Source organism: Poecile atricapillus, chromosome 10 (genome assembly GCF_030490865.1).
Source record: "Poecile atricapillus isolate bPoeAtr1 chromosome 10, bPoeAtr1.hap1, whole genome shotgun sequence".
NCBI lineage: Eukaryota > Metazoa > Chordata > Aves > Passeriformes > Paridae > Poecile > Poecile atricapillus.
The window spans coordinates 14054755-14078073 of NC_081258.1; the positions used below are offsets into that span (position 1 = coordinate 14054755).

Sequence of the window (23319 nt, forward strand, 5' to 3'; positions counted from 1 at the left end):
GTCCAATCAGCCGGCCTTCACTGCGGCGCTTTGACCAATCAGAGCACGCCCTACCTACTTGCCTCTCGGCCCTGTCACGCCCAGTTCCGTTGAACAGACGGACAGAGGGACTGGTCAATGAGAAGGCGAAAACGGCTCGGACTCGCCCAATGGCAGCGGGCGCGGGGGTCACAGCGGGCCAATAGGGCGGCGGGGGCGGGGCGGCGCGGCGCTCGAGCGGGCGGCTGGGCCCGGCGGAGGTGAGCGGGGGGCGGAGGGGCCGCCGGCTTGTTCCGGGCCGAGATCGGGCCGGGATCCCGGCACAGCTCGATCCCCCCGGGCTCAGGCCGAGTTCCCAGGCACGCCCTGTTCCCCCGAGCGCTCGGGCTGCCTGCGGCTGCCGGAGGAGGGATATCCTGCTCCCGTGTCATTTTTGTGACGGGTTCGTCTTTAAAATATGCAAGCTCTGTGAAAAAGACGGCAGAGATTTCTCGCTCGTGCAGCGTGTGTTTGGTTTGGTTTGGTTTGTTTTTCTTGTTAATTTCAGGCTAAAGCAGGTACGGCAGAAGCCCTGCGGGCGGTGCGGAGCGGGCCTGGGTGCGCTCCGCCAGGGGAAGCTGCTGCTGCAGCCCTCAGAGCCCTCACAGCCCTCGGCTGCGAGCCCTGAGGCTGCCGGCCAAGCTCGGCCCTCTGGAAGCGCTCGGAATTTCTCATTTGGGCCCGGGAAGGCTGTCTGTGGGGACCCTCCATCTGCGGGCTCTTGCCGGGCCTGCCTGCTAGGCAGCTGGCTGGCTGGAGGAAGCACTGCTCCTTTGGGCCGGATTCCAAGATTTAACCGTGAAAATGCCAGTATTAACGTTTTTATAAATCTCACAGTTAATGCAGGCAATGGGACATGTTGTCCGGGGAGACTGGATGTCCCGACCCTGGAAGTGCTCCAGGCCAGGCTGGATAAGGCCTAATGGGAGGTGTCCCTGCCTATTCTTTATCTTTAACCAATCTCTTCCAATTCTCACCCAAATTCTTCAAATTCTCTCCCATTATGTATCTTTAAGCCATCTCTTCCAACCCCTTAACGTCATGGTTCTATGTTTGGTGAAAATAAAGGGTTTATTATGGTTATATGTGGCAATTCTATCATGAACACGAACATAGGGTTAGAGATGCAGTACTTGATTGTTGCCTATTACCATGTCTTGGCCATGCAGCTGTTCTGGAGGGAGATGGTAGCATCTATTTTTGGCCTAGCTTAGGCTGAATTGATAAACAGGATAGGAATGATGAAATGACTCATAATTTAGAAATTTTTAAAATTTATAAAAATATTTGAGCCTTAGTACAACCTTTTTTATTAATTCTTGTATACATTTTCTGCTACTTTTTATACACAACCAGCATTTGTTCTTTGTATACAGCCCTAGCTGTATACCTTCACCAGGCTGGTAAAACTGGTGTTTGTGCTTTGGGCTTCTAAATAGTGCTAAAAGCCAAGGCTTTTCAAGTTTATGATTGCTTAAGTACTTTTTGGAGAATGTGAATGTTTTCCAGCAGCTTGCAGAATTTAATCCACACACCTCTTCCAATAAAGGACTTGTGAGTTTTTGGTGCATGTGTTCATTCAATGAATTAAATAATCTTGAACTATTTTGTGTGTAAGAACAGTGTGACTAAAGTGCTCTTAATTTGATGGTGGACAGCAGCAAGAGAATTAATAATGCATAAGCTGTTGTCTCTGTTTTTCTTCAAACCCTAAGGTAGCACTCCTGTTCTGGAGGTAACCTGAAATCCATGTGCCAAAGATGTAGAAGGTCAACCATCCTTAATATATTTGCAGTTTTAGTGCAAATTTCATGTTTATTAGCATTTCATGTTATCCAGTCTTGGGGTGAATATGGATCCACAAATGCTGATGCTGCAGATAACTTGGTACCAGTAATTTCTCAATCATGTATGCTGCTGTCGTGCCCCTTCTGTGTTTGCCTGGTGTTGGTAAATACCTGAAGGGCTGTTCAGTGCACTCCAGGTAAGGGTCACAGTGGTCTGTTACAATAAGGCAATTTTATTTGAAGAAACTTAAACATCAGTCCACCTTCTGAGAGCAGTACAGCAAAGGACTGTGTCATAGAGCTTGTTTCTGGCTGTATCTGCAGGTGCTTGTGCAGTGCTGCTCACCTGGGAGAGTCTCACAGATATTCCCAGCTGTTCTTCAAGATCCACATGAATTTACTTGGCAAGTAAATGATGGCAGCAAGAAAACATTAACTTTACGTACTCATCCAAATGCTTATTTAAGTTGATTTTGCAATGTGCCTTTGGTGCTAGCTGCTGTCGAGCCAAGGACTTTGAGCCCAGGACTCTGGGAGGGTGCTCCCAGCTCACATTTGTGTACTGACTTGTGCTTTAGCTCTGCTGCAAAGGGCAGATTTTCTCTTGACTGAATTGTAAAAGCTTTTTTAGTCACCGAGTGCTGTACCTGCTACCCTCAGGCTACAGGTAGGGTACACTTATAATTAAATACTAGTTTTCTTCAACTCCTTGCAGAAATGGCTCAAGAAGAGATGGAAGTTGATCTTCATCCAGTGGCTGGTTACTCAGTGGAGACCCTCCAGACACATGCCCCAGAGCCCTCTGGTCACCCAGTGCTCTCATCCCACATTCCTGTGCTCGGGGAAGGAGGAGGCAGCGCTGCAGCCTTTCCTGCTGACGATGCTGTTGTCACACCCGACGCTGGTACAAGAGAAGCAGCTCCAGATCCTGACCTGCAGACGAGTCCTGCCACAGCCCCCAGTGGGATGGAGAGGCTACAAGGGGTGTTTGATCTGTACCAACCACTGCCTGTGCCACAGCTCACACAGCGTCCGCAAGTGAGGAGAGCTCGCAGGCAGCAGAGAATTGGTGGTTCCCAGAGGACAATCAGCACCAGGTAAAGCAGAAATGAAATTGGGTCTGAACTGCGCTCTGATCAAGTCCAATATCAATTCAAAACTTTCCTTGCTTCCTGGCTTACAGAGCCCAGCCCTAGTGTGTGGCTGGGGCCAAATCCAATCTACCTTTTAAGTTTCAGTAGTAGCACAGTGACTTCTGGTCTCTTCTGGCAGGTTCTTTGCCCTTGTTCAGTGAATCCCCCTGTTTCATGTGTTAGCAGGGGTGATGTTGACTTCTGAGCCCCAAAGCATTTTGAATTTTGCTTGCAGAGCCTCTGCTGCTGTTGCCTCCACACAGACAGATTCCTGTCCATGATTCCTGCAGCAGTGCTGATTCTCAGCAGTTCGAGCCAGCATTTAGCTCAGTGTAGCTTGAGCTCTGATTTACATTTCACCTTTGATTTGGGATCTGCCTGATTACATTTACTGGTGACAGTTGTTACAGAAACTTTCACAAACATACAAACTGATACTTTTCTGTAGGTTGTTTTTCTATTTATTTTGTTCTGTTGGGGTTTTTGTAGTTTGTTTGGGTTTGTTTGTTTGTTTTTTACTTTCAGACAAAATAAAAAATCCTCTCCATTTAATACCATTTGTACTGGGATTAAAGGGGGATGAGTGGGGATGCTCTCTAGCCAGAAAGAAATCCCAATTCCTTGTTTATTTGTTTTTTGTCTCGTCATTCTAGCTTTTGTATGTGCCAAGGGTGAAATTATAATTAACTGAAGCATTGCTTTTAAATTCAGCGAGACCAAGAGCTCCTCTCCTCCCAGTTGATTAAACAAAACTGTATTGTTTGCCCTCGGATTGCCTGTGAAGGTCACTCACAGTTGTGAGGGCTGGAAGGCAACCCAAGAAACTCCTTTGAATCTGAAGGATAATTGAGATGATAGCTGAACTGAAGGGGGGAAGAGGGGAGGATGTTTCTATCTAGGGATGAAGTTCCAGTAGAAAAGAAGAGGAAAGTAGAAAGACTAAGAACAAAGTAGCCAATGGAATGAGGCTCTGATCCAAATGGTGTGCATTTCACAGTACCAGTTCCTCCAGGACCCAGGGCTGAGTTAGTGTTGGAGAGAAAGATTGGGAGTTTCCCTTAGGCTTATTAGTTAATGATACTACTTTGTTTTTCTCCTCTCTAACCCCACCATCCCCTTCTCCTCCAAAGAAGACCATATCATTGTTGTAATGAGAAGGTTTTCTTTGAACTGAGCAAAATGAATTGTTGCTGATCCTGCTGATTGTTCACAAAGTGGGCTATCCTATGTGATTGCCCCTCTACTAGAGAAGCCCTGATGTGATAACAGTGACACCTTCCTGCTGCGGTCAAAGCCTAGGAATTTTCCTGCAAGCATTCTTGGAGAAACATGATGAGTCTTTAGCTTACCTGAAATGACTGTGGCTTTTGTTTCTTACTTTTCTGGACTCAGGGCAGCATTGGACCATTACTTTCAACTCAGTAGGACCCAAGAGCCATCTGCAGGACCAGTTCCACACCTGGAGTTGCCCCATATTGCGAGGGGCACCCAGGAACAGCACCCAGATGAGACCACAGAAGTGAGTGACTCTGACAGCAGCACTTCTGAGGAGGAGGAGGAAGAAGAGGAAGAGGAAGCAGTGGAGGCAGCAGCACCACTGTTACCATCAGCCCAGGAGGCGCCTCCAGCAGCGAACTCAGGAGGTTTGTGCTGTATTGGAACTGTGTAGAGACTGATTGCAGACACTTTCCTTGCTGTTTGAAAACACAGCAGGGAAATCCTTTCGAGCTTCTCAACAGACGGTGCTCAGAGATCTTTGTGCCCACAGCTGACAGGAGCAGGCTGCTGCCACACGGCTTCCTGGCAAGCAGCTCCTAAGAGCAGCAGCAGCAATGGGTGATTGCTACCATAATGTTAAATACAATCTTTTTGCTGTTTGCAGACTGCTGCTTATTCTGAACATTTCCAGGATTATTTGTAACTTAAATTTAGAGATTATTGCTTGCCATGCTTCCACTGTCATATATTATTAAGAAATACTATTGAAGACATCAGGTCACAGCTTGGATATCAGCAAGAGCTTTCAGAGAAGGATCTGATTCATTATTTTTTAATTATTTGAAAGTCCAATCTGCTTCAGTTTAGTTTTCATTCCTGTAACTTGTGACACGTAGCTGAGGAGATGGAGGTGCTTTTTCTTTTTCTTTCCTCATCTCTTTCTGTCTCCCAACTCTTTATCTAAACTCGTGTTCTCAGGCTGACACATACTTCAGTGACATTGTTTGTGATGAACATGCACAGTTTATTTAGGAGTGACAAATAGTTGACTTGCTAGTCAAGGTTATTGATGCCCAGAGAATACAAGAACAAGGATATCTTTTTACTTCAGTCTCTAAGGAATGCCCTTCTGATTCACTCTCTGCCCTCAGTTTTGGTTTGATTGGCTAGCCCACCACGTTGCTTTTTTTAAAAGGATACATCTCTGAGGTGTCTTTTGAACAGATCCATTCTGCTTGCTCTGGGCTAGTTTTACACATGACAGGAGCTCAAGCTGTTAAGTGCTGTATATTATTGTGTGAACATATGCTCTCTGTTGGATTTTCTGGAATTCCCTTGTTGCTTATATAAGCCAGTGGCTCCTCTTACAGCTCAGAACCACAGAGGCTGAAAACTTTATTGACATTAGCCAGGGTTAGGTGATACTTCCAGTGGATGGAGAATATACCTGCCTTGATAACTAGATGTGATTAATAACTCCTGTTTTGTCAGGAGCTAGAGGGGAGGCAGTGATTTCTGCTCCTTTTTTACTGTGCTAGTGGTGATCTCCACGTTCAGTGTGCCCATGCCTCAACAGATGGGCTGACAGGCCCACCACAAAAACACAGGGAGAGTACTAGCAGAATTGGTAGTTCAGGCAATTACCAGCTGGAAAACGGCTGAAGTCAGAGTGAATGGACAGCCAGCATATGGGAAATGCTTCCTTGGCACATGAAATATGCATGCTTAGATCCCTTGGCAGAGCAACTTCTGATATTGCTGTCTGTCTTTCTCAGGGGACAATGATGCAGAAACATAACCTTACATCAGCCTAACTATAGACCAGGTCTGTTTGTTTTGTGCAGGTCAGAAAATTCTGATAACAATTGCTGTCCTTAAAAGGTATCTCCTTTTTCACTGAAATTCTGTTGCTTTTCATAAAAGAGAACATAAAATTCTTCATCACTACTGTACATGTATAGAAGGCCTTACACACAGACTGTGTCCAGGGCACTGATCTGAAGCTTTATAAGTAACCTGTGGCGTGTCACTACTTAACCTGTGCCCTGATGATTTCAGGTCAAAGCAGGAAAACTCCTTTTCTCCCCATTATGAATCAGGTTATTTAAGCAATGCTTTCTTTAGTTTCCAGTCAGGTACAAGCAGAGCCACCTCAAGCTTTGTCTCAAGCTTCTGCAGAACACGAAAGTCATGAAGATGAAGCTGAAGTCCAGCAAAAGCAAGTAAGGTGAACTAAATGCTTTTTGAAACAGATTGTATATGATATAGCCTGCATTTGCTAAAATGGTTGTGTTGTTTTTTTAATTTTTAATCCTAGACAAGTCCAGTAAAGAAACTGGAGCCATCAGTTCCTGTTGCACCCCTGGATGAGGAGGAAGGAGATACCTGTGCAATCTGCTTTGAGCAGTGGACCAATGCTGGGGACCACCGTCTGTCTGCGCTGCGGTGTGGGCACCTCTTTGGCTACACGTGCATTGAGAGGTGGCTCAAGGGACAGGCAGGGAAGTGCCCTCAGGTAAAATGGGTGTTTATGTGCACTGGAAAGCACTTATACCATATGTGCCTAATTTGTGTCTCAGATGTGATCACTGTAAGTGTTACAACTGGCTGCTGTGTGAAGCTGCTGTCAGAAGTAGCAAATCCCACCGTTATTTTGATGTTATTAGGCCAGTAACAATTAGCAGTACTTTAAAGGATGAGTTGTGACTTGGATCTTCTCCCTCAAGTAGAGTATCTGTGAGTAGCAGATGCAAAAGTTTGAGAGTTCAAGTTCTGAACTTGGAAATGGTTTCAGAATGCCCCACTCTGGTCCTGGAGAGAACCACTTGGAATGGAAATAGCAGGTGGATTCCTAGAAGCAATTAACTAAGCATAAAGACCATGTTATTGGACAAGAAATCTGTCTGAGAGCTGTTTTGGAACCACGGAATGGTTAGAGTTGGAAAGGACCCTAAAGATCATCTAATTCAGTTTTCAGCTGATTAATCTTCTGTTTTGAACTGCGTCAGCTTTTGCAGCCTTTTAGAGGACCAGGTTGTTCAGAAAGCTGCAGAGAGCAAACTGAGAACCAGGTTACATCTTTTAATGTCCCTTTGCAAGTGGTAAATTGTCTTTTGAAGGTTTTCTTTCCAGCTTTCTTTACATGCTTAATACTGATCTCCTTCGATGAGGTCTACACTTACTTTTCTGTGATGTATTTTCATTCCTTACTCCTTTTTTCTCCAAAGGAATGTTGACAAAAAATAGGTCAATGAGTACCTTGTAAATAGGATTCAGTTCTGCCATTTTCTAAGTTGGTGGTTGGAAGCCCAGGGTTTCTTTGGCTTTGTCATTTTGAGAGCTTCTGTATTCTTGCTTGACTTTGCAGGATTCCCTCCTCTCAACAAGAAACTTCTTCTTGACGTGTTCTGTGACTAAACCTAAAGAATCCTTGTTGCCATAGCAAAGGCCCAAAGTTGATTTTTCTTACCCCTATCAATTCTGTGTAAGCTTTTCTTCCCCCACTTCAGGCTCACACAGGATTCTGAGAGACCTGTCTGGCATATTTACTCTTTGGAGTTTTTTTGGACTGCTTTCTTCTTGAACACTAACGTCTTAAGGGTTGCTTGCTCCCTCTTTCTCTTCCAATGATACAAACACCAAAAAGTTCCTGGGAGAACATGCTCTGGAGAGAACCTTGAAGCTAAATCACCTACCTTTCATTTTCAATCGCCATCCTTTGCAACTGGGTGTTCTCTGGTTGAATAGCCCAGAGTTGCTGTGCATGGTCTGTATACTAAGTGGCTTGAGTGCAAGTTACTGTGAAATTGCAGCATTCCTGATCCTGCCAGTGGCAGCTGCTGGCTGCCAGGAAAACTGTCTTGGCCATTTATTTACTGCTTGGCAAGGCAGTTTTTACAAAGGGAGGGAGATTGTCTGCTCTGTGACTATTGTTTGTGATATCTTTGTGCTGCTAAGTGTTAGAGAAGTCTGCATTTGAAGCACACATAGTAATTTAATATTTAGCAGAGGTTACTCAATCTGAGTATTCACTGCCTCTTTTCTCATCAAGAGTATTTGCAAAACAATAAACTTGGAAGAAGTTATGGTATCTGCAATTCTAACTTGCCTTCTTTTTAAGGTGGATGTAAAGTACTATATGGTTGCAGCTTGATACGAAAATTATTGAAATATCTGACTCCCTGTGTATCCCTGAAGTCAGTGAGATGTCAATGTTTCATACAACACTGGAACATTTTTATGGATTTGGGCCTGTAGAATTTGATTAAAGGAATACAGTACAGAAATAAGAGTTGAGAGTATACTCAGGGGTTCCTAAATACTTGTCTGCTGGCCAAGCAGCAAGTCTTGGTGTTTTCAGACCTTAAGCTGGGCTGGTGTTTTGTTCTAGATCCTCTTGTTTTCACTATGTCTGATTTGGGTTTTTTGACCCTGGAACTTACCTGACCATGCTGCCTTGCTGATGCATTAGCAGAATCAATTTAGTGGGAAGCAAGGAGATGGATTATTAAAGGTGCAATAGGATATGCAATTTTTGTTGTAGCCCTGATTAGAGCTCTGGTGTCTGTCTGAGGGAGCATCTTGCAAACATGCTTGTAAGTGTTTGAGGCATTGTTTTCCAGCAGGCAGCCTGTCCCTTCAGAGCTAAATAAAACAATACCTAAGGATTCATAGGGATGCATAGTTTGGACAGTTAAATTCCTGCAGATCAACTGAGCTTGTGTTTGATTTTAGTGCAATAAGAAGGCCAAGCGTTCTGACATCGTGATCCTGTATGCCCGCACTTTGAAAGCGCTGGATACCAGTGAGCAGGAGCGCATGAGAAGGTATGGAGTCTCCACATAAAGATACCTGACCCTGAAAGCTCCACTCTGGCTTCTACTTCATGCTTTCATTTCCTGTACTGTCTAAAGCAATTTGTGCATTCCCTTGGGGTTTATCAGGAGTGTAGCTACCTTAAAAAGCCAAGGCCTTGCTGTGTTGCATGTCTTAATTTTCTTTTGGAACAGAATTCTTGAGTTTGCATTTTGTGGCCCAGAAACAGCAAAACCTATCTTGTGCTATATCCTCAAATGTTATCATGGGAGAACATGCAAAGTTAATGCCAAAAAGCTGTATATTGCTAATTCATCATTAGATGGGAAAAGCAAAGCATAGTTAGAATGCAAGGAGGGTGAATAGCTGACCTTTTCTGCCGTCTTTTCTGCATGCATTAAACAGAGTAATACCTCATATGAATCACTTTCCATCTTGCTTTGTCAAACTCTTTATGTAGCTTTACTTGCAAAAGGTCAGCAAGCATTAATATGACTCCCACTTTCCTTTCCCGCTTAAATGTAGACTTTGTACTGAAAAAAGGGAAAAGCAGGTATGAAAATGGGGATTGATTTCTTTTCAGTAAGATGCTGTCACAGATATTATTCTGGAATTAAAAAGCTGCAGATATCTGAGTTCTTCTGAGCCTTGTGTTGAACAGAATTTAATTGGGGTTCCTTCACATGTCTACAGCTATTCTTTCAAGGCAGTCTTTCAACAGAAACCTCACTATCCTGGTAATTATAGATCAGAAATGATTGAGGAGTAACAGGAAGGGAAAAATCTCTCTTCTCTCCAGATTGTCACAGCCTGATGGTGTTTGAAGTGTACCTTTAGAAGGGTCATGCTTCTTTTACTGGATTAACACAGAAAAATAAATGATATATTTTTTCAAAAGTACAGAAGACATTTGGGTGTGTCATGAATTGGTAGTGACTTCTGTTTGTGTCTCAGAACCTCACTGCAGCCATTCCCCACAAGCCCTGCCTCTCCTCTGCCTCCTGTTTTTGTTGTAAGGCAGGGAGCAGTGACTGCCTGTGAGTCCATGGAGCTGCTGGCAGTGGCTGCCTTGTGGCACACAGCCATGAGTGGAGCACAGATGTGTGTGCGCATGCATTAGCATTGTTTGCACGTAGTCTTAAATTAGGTATAAGATCATGGGGTTTGTTTCTCACATTCAAAAAACTCCACCAGCCTTCAGGCTTTGGGTACTGATATAAAGAATGTGTTTGTGATGGTTAAATAAGCATCTCACCTGTTTCTTCAGGGAAAAAAAAATCACATGAAAAAGCTATAAGGAAATTACAGAATTCTGTGCTTTGGAACATGCAAGGCTAGGTCTGCATTTGCAAAATACTCAGGCAAGCTGGAGCTCCCTGCACATGAACGACAGAAATAACTGGAATATTGCAGCTTTTGATGTACAGAATGCAGTGGGCAACGTAGACCAAGTGTACAGCTAATTTTAAGGAGCGTTGGTGTTTCTTTCCCCACTTTAGCTGTTCCTTCATGTAAGCCTGTATGAAAGAGAAATAAATTCAAGTAACTTATCAAAAATGGTGCTGTTAAATGGTATGTATGCACTTTTGGGCCCTAGGTGAGGTAGTAAGTGGGTCTTCTTCATGGGCATTCACAGAGAATTTATCTGTATAATTTTTTCTGGTACAGATATATTTTCCTAAAATACAAGATTAGCTACTGGTAGTAGAGACAAGCTTGAAGATCTTGCTGTTATATAGTTATGCTATGATGTGCTGTGTTACTGACAGTGTATTACACGGACAGGATGATACAGAATTTGCTTAAGTGTTTCTGTAGGGGAAAGAAAATTGGTTTCTCTTTCACTCTCCTCTGCTAAATTAGTCCTTTTGGAGAGGGTGAGGAGAAAGGCTGTTGGAACAATACTTGAAGTGAGTCATTCAGAGCAATTACATAACTGAGTATCTCAAGGTGAGTGTATTGGGTTAATGCAGTACCAGGTTTTCTGTTACTTGTGGATTTGCCTGAATAGGATTTGTGGTGGGATGAAGTCAGAGGGCAGGAGCTGACAGCCCAGAAAAGCATCCTAGGTAATACCTAGTCCTAAGGATTACTTTCCTCTCCTTCCTCCAGCTCTTTAGAAAAGGAGCAGAAGTTGCGGAGACAGGCAGAGCTGGAATCTGCACAGAGCCGTCTCCAGCTCCAGGTTCTGACAGATGAATGCAGCAAACTCCGCAAGCAAGTACAGGTGAGTCTCATACTACAAATACACAGAGTATTTCTTTCCCTTCAGCCTGCCTTTTCCATGTTCCCTTAGTAATCAGAAAGATTTAGTAAACTCAACTGGTGAATCATCCCAAGCTGGTAAAGACACCCTGAACTGGATGTGTGCTACAAAAACACTGACTTTTTCTTGTGCTTTTAAGACTTAATTGAACTTGCAGCCCAGCAGTGGAGTTGTTTGGCTGCTGATGTTGCAGGTTTCTCCTCAGGTTTTGTGGTGCCTGGAAAGGCATGGTAATAAAGAACCAGACTTATTCTCTTTGTCTTTCTTGTAGTTGCATCAGAATAAGCTTTAGAAATCTCTATAGTAAACCTGTAATATGACCTACTATCACTAGTTAGTCAAGAGCCTTTGAGAAGCAGTTTGTGAAGAGGCATGGCTACTTGCAAAATCAAAAGAAAACAAAAAAACCCTAGGGGTATGAGTTTTTTGGAAGGTTAATCAACATTTCTGTTTAACACCTTCTGGTACCTGGCCTGTCAATAGAGGAGGCTGTATATGGGCTGAGCAGCTAATGAGAGGCACCTCTTAGAGCACAAATTACTGAGTATAAACGATGAGTTGTTAAATGACTGCTTCCTTCTCGCTTATGCAATTCTGAGATATTTTGTAACCCATCCCAGCTGCTTTTGCAGGATTCCTATAAATTATGGACTCTGCCAGTGCTTCCAACTGTGAATTAGCTGGCATATTCCACCAGTGCTAGGTTTTCCAAGAGCCTGTTTCATTGCCAGTTTTTGTTGAATTCACCTTTTGTTGAATGAGGCAGATGATACCCTCTTGCTGTCTAGAAGCCTGCTTAATTTTATTCTTTTCTTTATTCCTGGATTTTTTTTATAGCCTTGGCTATTCATATCTGTACATTAAACAACATCCTCTTTGCTGAAGTCTTCCTGTGTGATGTAAGATAAGGCTTTATAAATTCCCTAAATTCCTTCATGAAGCCATATGCTCATCATCACTAATAAGAAAATTGGTCCACTTCAAACTTTGGCTTAAGAAAAATGGAAATGAGCTAAAATTGCAGGTCCATAATGTTTTCCTGCAATTCATTTGGTGTTAAATGATGGAGTATCCAGTCTAACTGAATTGAAGTCACATGTTATGAAGATTAAGTACCCTGTGTTTTTTAAGCTCTGTTTCAGTATTTATACTGCATTCATCATTGTCCTGTAGTGGTTAATGCAAATGCTGGAAGCAATTTTAAGGTGCTTGTTTATACTATTAATAAACTGAAAGCAAAACAATATACTGGGGAGCAAAAAAGTCAGCAGGAAGTCTGCAATAAGTCTTTAACATGTTTGATTGCATTTTGAGCAGATGCCTAATGAGCTCCTTGTTTTATGGGAAGTCATATAGTAAAGCAACTACTTGCCTAGAAGTATTTAGGTTGGGAGGTTTCTAGCCCAGCCCTGGTTGGGTGATTGCAGTGTAGGGTTGGGTTTTTCAGGGTTTTTTTCTTGCTAATGCTCTTGAGCTGTGCCCAGCAGCAGTCATGGCAGTAGTTATGACCCTTTTTTATGTTTGTATGCAGTTTTCTGTGTTCTTACCCATCAACAGTCGTGTTCATTGTACTTTGTTATTGAAGTATGTAACGTTATTGAGACTAGGAAATTGTTTTTAAGTCTTTAGCTATATGAAAATACATGAGAAAAGGAACTTGCAGATGAGGAGAGCTCTGAAAGAAAACCCTCAGGAGCAAGGGCTGTGCTGAGCTGTGTCCTGCCCACCACATGGAGTTTCAGGCTTGTGTTTTGCAGCCAATGCTGCTGACACCTTACTTTTACCTAATATTTTTCCTTTGGGAGCAGAAGGAACTTGGGAATGAAATGTGAGCTACTGCAGTACTCTTCCTGAATCTGCCAGCATTTTCAGTAAAAGTAGCTAATGATAAGCAAATCACCTCTGCCTTCTGGTATTAATATCACTGATCAGGTAGGGTATGATATCTGATTTTGCACATGGGAAGCAGTAGCTCTGTTTGGGTATGGGGCAGGAAAAGGAGAACTGGCAGGGAAATTATAGGAAACTGCATGCTGCTGTGGAGAAGAAAGCAAATGTAATTGTGACCCTTGCAGAGATCAGTTTATATTGTTTGATGTAATGGAAAAGCTTTTTTAAAATAGGATTTTCAGAGCATCCAAAAAAAATTAAATGGAAAAATATCAATAAAAACCTTGTGTATCCAATACCTCTAGAAGAAGAAAATAAGCTAATTGTTTTATTGAACAAGAATTGTTCATCTTTGTGATATCTCTGTTCACCTCCTGTTGATGTCTGGGGAAGTGAAAGCTGGTATTTTGTTGCTATTGTTTATAGTGAAATGCTCAATGTCCATTAGATTGAATTTGAACCCAAACCCCAAAGGGAGGTGGAAGGTGTAATGTCTGCAGTGGTGTACCACAGCTTGAGGTTGTCCTGTCCTGTGTTTCTCTATTAAAGGCAGGGCTGGGGCTGTGCAGTGCAAGGTGGCAGGTGTGGCTTCTCTAAGAGCTCTGTGGGAAACAGGCAGAGAGTGACAGTCACTGATACCTGCCTTTGTCTTGAAAGCAGCTATTAGGGCCATAATCTAATAACTCAAAACTGTTCGGAATTTATTGTAGCTGGTGGTTTTCCTTTCCTGTTCATTGTGCTCTTCTGCTGCTCCTTCTCCTGCATGCTCCTCAGGAAGACTTGTGCTATATAGCCCATTTTTTCCACCTGGTGTATTCATGTTCATTCATCACTGCAAAGGCAAGCTGAAATCTAGAGACAGTCATAGCATGTGCAGAGAGAGGAGTCTGCTCTCAAGGCCTTTAGCTGACACCAGGCAGCAGGAAAACTCTACAAAGCATCTTAAAGGAAAGTATGGCCTTGTACATAATGAACAGAATGTTCTTTTGAACACAATTAGTGGAATTTGTCTGCAGTGCAAGGTTTTTAATCACCTTGCTAATGTGCCTCCAGTAAGACTTCCTGGTTCTGCTCGGTTTGTCCATTGTGTTTAAATGTAAACATTGTACTAATAGTCCTTGTAATTTTAATTGCCTGGTTTCCTTTTTAATAACTTGTGTGAAAGTTGAATGTTGAGTGTAGGTGACAAGGAGAGTTTTATAAGGTCCCCAGAGCAACAGATAATTTTAATCTCTTCTGGTCCCCAGTGGTCGTGGTCTCCCTGCCTCCACCTTTTAGAAATAATGAGTTTATTAAATTTTTGATTGAAAGTTACTTTCTTCTAAGTTACCTGTGTTTTCATTGACTGCTTACTATAAGCCTGAAGCTACAACTTTCATCGTAAGCATCCTGACAAGCCCTCACACCCCTTCTTCCTTGCCCAGGTTGTTTTTGTCTTTTATTGCTCTAATGGGATCATCTGAGGTCTCCAGCTTCCTTTTTTTCTTTTCTTTTTTTTTGTTAATAATATTCCCATGGGACATTTGCAATGTGTTTGATGCCAAAGAGATCAGACCCCTGTAAAGAATCAGATCTGCTCTCCTCTTGAGCAGCTTCCAAAAGTTATAGGTCTTGATAACTATTAATGTAGAGCTTGAACTTTGATCTTGCCTTTTTGAAAACTGCTGCCTATGCTTCGATGTAGGTTAAGTGGTGGTGGCTGTTTCAGTATTGAAGCTGACTTGCAATTACTGATATATTCATAATGTCACTCTTGTGACCCTTAATTGTTTAAAGATTACACAGTGTTTGAAGCAGAACCTGCATTGCTCAGACAACAGAAAACAAATAGCAATTTTCCTTTGGTATACCTTCCCTCTTAAATATCCCTGAGATTCTGTATTGTCTGGTTTTGACCTTGTATTACAAGATAGCCCTTTTTGGGAAGGGACACTTCTAGTGGACTCACAATATGCTGATGCCACTACCTTCATTCCCCTGGTGATCTCGGCAGGAAAAGGAATTCAAGGAATACTTTGTTCCTCACAGAAGCTGTTCTTGGCCATGCCTTTGCTGAGTATCCTTCAGCATTCATCAACTGAGGTGGAGGAAAAGAGAGGAGGAGGTGGTAGAAGACAGGGCTGGAGCTCTTGAGAGTTGTCTGTGTTCCTGGAATTTGCTGCACAAGGTTTACAAGAACAGGGTCATCATCATTAAATAGACTGACTTGTTTCCTGCAACACCCTTTATGTTGAATCTTGGGCTTTTATTTTTTTATGGGGTATTCTGGAATTCTGGAAAATGGTTTTAATTGACTTTCTCTTGTGGTTTAAGGGCACATAATACTTGGCAGTTCATTCTCTTCTAAACAGCATTGATCTGGTAATAATTGTTACTGGCTTTTATGTGTTGCCCAAGAGTCTTCTCTTTCAGGGTGTAATACATACAATAACAGACTTTGAATACATTCTGCCAGTATTTACACAGCATTTGAATGCTTCTGTTGCTCACTGTCATAGGCCATGGACTTAGAAATGTAGCACTTAATAGGAATAGTGTGGAAATGGGACTGTATTTCTCTCTTTTATCTGAGAACAAGTACAAATTGGAGCACCTGAAGCAGAGAGCACAGAAGGTTACACTGCTGGTTATGCATTAAAGCTCTCTGGATTTATTTTTTCTTGCAGGAGCTGAAGGCTCTGGTGGCCCAGTACAATGCAAGCAGTTCACAGCAACCTGGCAGCTCCCGCACCTGCCTCCCAGGCAGCCTCCCCTCCAGCCAAAGCCAGCGCAAGTACCACTTGGAAAAGGCTTTTTTGGTGTCTCAGACTGGGAACTGCAGAGTAATGGCATACTGTGACTCACTGAGTTGTCTTGTGGTATCACAGCCTTCTCCACAGTCTACTTTTATTCCTGGTAATTAAGCAAGTCAGCATTTGGGGGTTAAGAAGTACAAATTAATGTAATTTCTACTTTGTCCCTTCTCCCTGCTTTTCTGATTGGCCTTTGCATGTAAACTTGCCTTGTAAACTGAGACTACTCATAAGGCTGCCCATAGTTCATCTGGCCCCTGCATTGGTGGCTTCTGCTTAGCAAAGGAGCTTGTTTTCCCTGGCACTTCTATGGCAGAGTCCCAGCAGAGAGTCTCCAGATCTCCTGCTGGAATGCCACATCCACAGGAAGTTAAAAGATGTGTCTGGTAATCCTTGCAAAGGTGGACTTTCTGAAAGAACAAGGGCCCAGGAAGTTGACCAATGGTCAAGTGAGAAACACTGCTTCCCAAATTGTAGATGGATTGATGCACATGCAGCTGATTTGTCAGTACACTTAAAAAAAACCAACAAAACAACAGAAAACAAACCAAACCAAAAGCAGACTCCTTCTAATGAGAATGCCTGAAGCACTATTCACTAATGAGGAAATAGGGATCCAAGAAGTCACAGGCAGCCCTGGTTTTGTCTCACTGTTATGTCCAGAGGCCAGTGACCTGACATCTGGACCAGTGCCAGTGGCTTTTTCAGTGTAATACATGTGGCATTAGGAGTCTGAGAGCACTTATGTGCAAAATGCTTTCTGACTGATGAAACTTACTTTATTTGGTTAATGGGTTTGAGGTTAATATGCCTTATCTAGGCATAACAAAGTGGTTTTCCACATTTAACTGGTCTCATTTTTCTGGCATTTGTAGCCAGAGACTGAATCTCTGAATGGAGGCTTTGTGGTGACTCTTGTAGCACACAGGTTAAGTTCACCTGTAACCATTCTTTGCTGTGATGCTTGTTCTCTTAAATAGCCATGTAATCCTGCTCTTTGTGGTTTTATCTGGGCAAGAGTCTCTTTGAAGACGCTGGCTAAAAAGCAGCAGGCCTTGTAACAGAATTGTAATGCTGGTACTAAATTTGCTCTTACTGGCTGGGATCCTTAGGGATTTAGCTTTGTTGCCATTTGAATTAAAGAATGATTTGTGGCAGTTCTTATCCAGAACAGCAAATAACTTACATGTTCATCCCACCACAGGCTTCAATACAGACTTCATAGTTCTAGCATAGAACTGTGGCCAGTTCTATGCATATGCTGTTTTGCAATAATTGTTTTTTTACCCTTCTTCTGTGGCAGGTTGTGGTGTTAAGATGATGAGCTTGGCCAACCTGAAGAGCAGTCAGTACATCCCCATCCACAGTAAACAGATTAGGGGCCTGGCTTTCGGCACTCGAGCAAATGGTTTGCTGCTCTCTGCTGCCCTGGACAGCACTCTCAAACTCACCAGGTGAGCCCTGCTGCCTGTCCCTGCAGAGTATGGCTGTGTGCAGGAGGTTAGGTTGCATTTTGTTCTTGCTGTTCAGCTTTCTGAAAGACGCTGCAAAGATGAGATCAGGTCTGCATATTCTCCCTGCATGTGAGAACTAACAGAGGGAAGGACTTATTGATTGATTTTGCATCTTTAAGGTGGAGGTGTCATGGAGCTACCTCTCTCTGATTATTTTCCCATGGAAAACAAGTAATTCAGCATGGATTGTCTGTGTTGAGAATAAATAACATAATATATAGACATGACATTTACTGTCCACTTGGTTTTCTGTTACAGCAGGGAAATGTGAAGCAGAAATAAGGGGTGGTTAGGCTGGGCTCCTCTTTCCTTGAACTGATGTTGGCTTCTCCTATTTTAAACTTCTTGCAGATCATGGAATTCATCTAGGATATAAAATGCATAAACAGCATGGTTGAGCATGTTCTAGAGGCTCTCCAGAGCTAGCAGAGACTTAAAGCAGCGGGTTAGAAACTAATTATGCAGAGACTGAGAAAAAAGTATGTCCAGTCCTGTTAGAATTTACGGTTTATGAGTGTTTTCTTGCTGCTGTACTGCTCTTCAGTCTTAATCTTACTGTTCTTCAAAACTTATTGGCTGTTTGATTCTTATTGGGTTATATTAACACCTCTGTGCAATCAGTCTGTCAGTATTGAGTTAGGCAGGATAAGTATCTGTTGTTTGACTAATTGGTCTCAATTCTTTCCCACAAGTGAAGCAATGAAGAGAACTTACTCCTGCAACAAACGTTTCTTTCCTGTAACCATGTTGGAAGTTTGCTAGACTAGCATATCTCTGATGCTCAAATCAAGGTGTCAGATTTCTGATTAGGCTGATAATTCTTTTCATGGTTTAATCTGAAGAGTGAGGAGACATTGCAGCAAGGAGCCAGACACTTCCATGTCTACCTCTCACTGCCTGGTGGGCTGCTTCAGTGCTTGTGATCCTCTTATTTTTGTGCTTGATCCCAAAATGTCTTGGAGTTAGATGTTTGCTTCAGCAGCATATGCATACTTGTTTCAGTCTCCCTCTGAAAGAATAGTCCTTCTTTGGCTATCTGTCTTCTCTAGTTACTCATTTCATTGTCATCCTCCCCAAAAGAATTCTCCAAGATGTCTTTATGTCTCCTGCTCTGGATTGCAGTTGTTTAAAATAGCACTGTGAGTTTGTTTTGGTTTTGGTTTTTTTTTCATCCTGTAGTTTTGACCCAATCACTTCTCTGATATCAAACTCCCTATTTCCCCAGCTAGATCATTGTAATTGTTCCCCTTACACTTACCTGGGAGCAATTATATGTTTCTCTGTAATCCTGAGCATAACCACCATTCCCAGGGAGAAGCACATGTGTTATAAAGGATATCCAGAGTTACTTGGATATGTGCAGTCTTCTGTCTCTTGCTGTTCTCAGGTGCAAATGCATGTTGACAATGCTGCCCTTTGCAGATACGTCCTGATCTGATACCAACTTCATCTTCATTCTGGGTTGTGCCCCTCTGTGTACTCTCTTCTTTAGAAACTTGATTTGTAGACAGAATAATTAATATTATAACACTTTCAACTGTCCTTAGCCACTCACTGTCTCACTCTTGCTTAAGATGGATTCTTCTGAGGCATAAATATTGTTCCTCTTGTGTAAAAAAAGGGGAAATAATTAATGAGAGATGTAATCTGAAAAGATGAGCTCTGTGATCTCAGGAATATGTGGTATTACGGGACTACATCAGAGTTGTTTCTCCTAATTGTTTCCAGAAAAGTAACTTAGCTTTCTCTTGCCAGTAAGGCAGCTGAGACCCTGCTGTGAGATTTCCTCTCCCAGTCTCTAAAGATCAATCTGGAAAAAGAAGCATTGGCCTGGAAGAATTATAAATCACTTGACAATATCCAAGGGATTATTCTGTTTGGGTTTTTAGATTCATGTCTGGAGTAAAGGAGGAGTTAATTGAGAATTCAGTCTAAAGAGAGATGCTTTTGTCTGAAGACTTTAAAAAGCTAGATTAGCTTACTTTAATTGTGCTGTTTTCTCATCAGTAGATACTTGTGCAACTGGTCAACACTTTCTTTTCTTCTGCAGCTTGGCAACAAACACCGTGGTGCAGACATACAACGCTGGCCGTCCAGTGTGGAGCTGCTGCTGGTGTCTTGATGATACAAACTATGTCTATGCTGGATTGGTCAATGGCTCTATCATGATATATGATCTGAGAGACACAAACTCTCATGTCCAAGAACTGGTCCCTCAGAAGTCGAGGTATGGCAGAAGGGTTTATCATTCCTCTCAACTAATATACATCAACTTGAACACAGCTTCTTCCATAAATCACACAACAATTACAATAGTTTAAACTGTATTATGTGAATCCCTTGTTCAAAAATTCACATTTAGCACAAATGTGAGAATTATCTCTGAAGGTTGTATGGTGTTCATATATAACTTATGCAGGTGCCAAACACTTGTGCTCTTTTTAAGGCACACAAGGGTCAGAAATAGACCCACTGGTGCAGTATAAACAGAAGACCTGAATTTGTTTTAGAGCTGGGTTTAGTATTTAATTTTGAAAGGACAAATCACAAAGAGGTGTGAAATTCTGATGCTTCTGTTTCTTATACTCTGGGAATCAAACACTGATTTGTGCTCATCTGATCTGTGCTGTCTGCTGCTTCTGTAAAACATAAGGCTCAGTAGTTACACTGGATTTAATTTATACTTGACACATTCATTGGCTCTCCTTGCTTGAAGGACCATCTCACAGCCTGCTTAGGCCCTTTCTTTGCCGTGCAGCTGGGGAACTGGAGCTCTGCAGCAGTGAGCAGGACACCAGCAGAGCTGCAGTTGACAGCACTGACTCTTGCCAATGACCCTTCCAGGTGCCCCATGGTATCGCTGTCCTACCTGCCCCGGATGGCCTCAGCGTCGCTGCCTTATGGTGGGATATTGGCTGGGACCTTGGAAGGAGCCTGCTTTTGGGAACAGAAAGCTGGCAACTCCTACCGGCCTCATCACCTGCCCCTGGAACCCGGAGGCTGCATTGATCTCCAAACAGAGATCAACACACGGCACTGCCTGGCCACGTACAGGCCTGGTACGTACTGGGGTGTCCCTGCAGGCTCTGACCACTGCTTCTCACTGCTCTGGGCTGAGCTCAGCAGCAGCTTTGGTGCTGTGTGCACAGCAGAAACATAGTGCCTGCTCTTACTAGAGCAATGAGCATCTGCACATAGAGAAAAACTGGGAATGGGCAAAAGGAGGCAGCTGCAGGCTTGTGCTGCTTGTATTCTTACAGCTAAAGCCTATCTGTGAGTTTTTCAAAAGTTACCTTTTTATTTCTACTACACAGGTAAAAATAACCCATGTGTGCGTTGTGTGATGATGGAACTGACTTGCAGCCCACTGACAGAGGGCTCAGAAGATGTGGTGTGCTCTTCTAACCCAGTTCAGACTTTCAGTGCTGGGCCCACTTGCAAGTTGCTGACCAAAAATGCCATTTTTCAGAGTCCAGAGGATGATGGGAGTGTCTTTGTGTGTGCTGGTGATGAGGCATCCAATTCTGCTCTGGTATGTCTTGCTCCTTTCAGTGTGGTGTAGGGGTTCATTGCAGTTTTTAGGACAGAAGCCTTATCAGTCGCAGTATCAGTGTGATTTGGTGGGAATTGTCTTGTTATGCACATTACCCTGTGCTAGTTGGTCTGTTGTACTGCTGTGGCAGATGTAACTTCCTGATAGCATGGGACTCCCGGTCCTAGCCAAGGCCTGTGGTCCCTATCCATCAAAGGGCATGTAGGCAGGGAGCCCCTGTTGTCCCCCAGGGGAATGGGGTTGAGCAGATTGGCACGATTGGGCCCTCTGAGTGGTGTAACAGACTCAGCAGGATAGTTAGTGTGGTAAGTGCTGTGGGAGAAGAATGCAGGCTTTTTAGGAATGATGGGGAAGAGAAGGGTTGCCCTTTGTATGAAAAAGTATGAGAGCCCACGAGTGGAGTCAGAGAGGGTGATCAGGGTGGTGTTGTGCTGCAAGTCTGTTAAAGACCAGTCAGATGGGGTGTGGAAGTAGAGAAAGGGTCCTATGAGTAAATTGAGGAAATCTTTTCTGGAGAGAGGAAGGTCTGTCCTGGGTAGGAGGGGAGATTCCTGCATTCCTTGACCTTTTCTGTCCCTCCCGCAGCTCTGGGATGCTGGAAGTGGTTCCTTGCTGCAGAAGCTGCCAGCTGACCTGCCTGTACTGGATATCTGCCCCTTGGAAGTGAACCAAAGCCACCTCTTGGCTACTCTGACAGAGAAGATGGTGAATATCTACAAGTGGCAGTGAGCTGCCCCTACCCTTGCCACAGACTGTCCAAATATGCTGCTGATAACCCTTCACAACTGCTCAGTCCTGCACTTGCTGCTTACAGGAGACAGGATCCATTACATCACCTTTTTTGCAGTGGGGAGGAACTGGGATGTGCTGGTGCCCAGGGCAATTCCTTTCTTCTTCTTTATTCCTCTTTAGGCCTGCCCTTATTTCTTCTTTTGTGAATTTTTTTAGTCAACCTCCACAAGCTGCCTCAGCACAGCAATAATTCCTGGAGTGTCTTCAGCATGTGTTACTGCACTTTTTTTTCCGCTGTGAATACAGCACAGGGACTAAATCTCGGCTACAAGTGAATAAAATAAGAGGAACTTGAAGACCTGAGACTCCCACGGCACTGTCTTGTGGAATCCTGCCGTGATTACTGGGTGATGAAAAGGCATCTCATAGCATTGCTGATACACAGTGTGAAAGCAAGTTCACTGCCATGTGGAGCACACTCCCAATGTTCTGTTGAAGGTCTAGGGTCAGTTCGAAGATATTCCCTAACAAGGATGAACCCAGTTTTGGGGCCATGGAGAGAATATGCTTGGAAAAATCTCCAGAGAACCTTTTTCCTTTGTGGTTTTTTGCCATGAGTATATAATTTGCACTGTAATTCCTTAATTCTCTGCCTTCTTCTTTCCCTTCTCTCCTTCCTGCTTTACCTGTAAGCAAACTTGGACAGTTTAGTCATGGAAAATTAAAATACTACTGGAGAAATACAGGTAAAGAAGAGGGAGATGATTCTTTTACTTCCCTTAAAGACAGGAATGTAGTGAAACAGCCAGTACATTGGAAAAGAATGCTGGCTGCTTCTGTTGTTTGGGGGTAGGGGCTTGGCTTTTTTCTGTTTTGAGGAACCAGTGGAAGCTCAGGGATTTCATCAGCTTGTTTTTACTGACCTTTTGTCTTCCTTAAATGGTAGTTTGCAGCTTCACAACTGGTCACAGAGAACTTGCAGTTGTGTTTGTGTGAGTGTGCTGCAGCCACTGGTTTGTGTAAATGTGAGCCCATGGGGTGGGATCACAGCCAGGGGATGTGTGTGGGCAGGTGTGTTCTTACCACCTTACTGTAAATAAATACTCTGTGGGCTGGGGCGTTCATCTCCAGGTCACATCGTGGAGGGGGTCTTCAGTTCCATTTTATATGTTGCAAAGTCAAACTTGTGAGGATGTTGGAAGCTGCAAGACAAGTTCCCTGTGCTGGAAGGTTATCCCTTGGCACACCTCTGCCTCTGGATGTGGTGAGCAGCAGCTGTCCCTTTAGGGTTGAGTGTGCCACCACTTCAGCTGCCAGGATAATTTTATTTGCTGAAGTCTCAGGCTTGCACAGTGTGATCCTGTTTGTCTTAAATGGGACTGAGAAGATCACAACTTAACTTTATATTTTTCTGTATAATATTTTTTCCTATATTTTTATACTGTAAAAATAAAATGTTTATAATTATCAAATATAAGTGGTGCTGCTGTATTTTGAAAAAAGGTCTCAGTGACATTCACTGCATGTCTTATGAAAATTACCAAGGGTTCCCTTACTCTGGTGAGGTTTCTCTTGTATTATTTCCAGGTCACACTGAGCTT

The 23319-nt window shown here is 43.2% G+C and overlaps 1 protein-coding gene across 1 annotated transcript; it reads left to right on the forward strand.

The window, feature by feature from the left end:
- The first annotated feature begins 205 nt into the window (after positions 1-205).
- RFWD3 (ring finger and WD repeat domain 3) lies at positions 206-23145 on the forward strand. Its single transcript, XM_058846088.1, has 13 exons — positions 206-239; positions 2521-2902; positions 4331-4581; positions 6281-6378; positions 6474-6671; positions 8891-8982; positions 11084-11198; positions 15794-16022; positions 17223-17373; positions 19484-19660; positions 20278-20492; positions 20748-20965; positions 21572-23145. The coding sequence occupies exons 2-13, from the start codon at positions 2523-2525 to the stop codon at positions 21713-21715; spliced, it is 2268 nt and encodes a 755-aa protein (XP_058702071.1). The 5' UTR covers positions 206-239; positions 2521-2522; the 3' UTR covers positions 21716-23145.
- Positions 23146-23319: the final 174 nt, after the last annotated feature.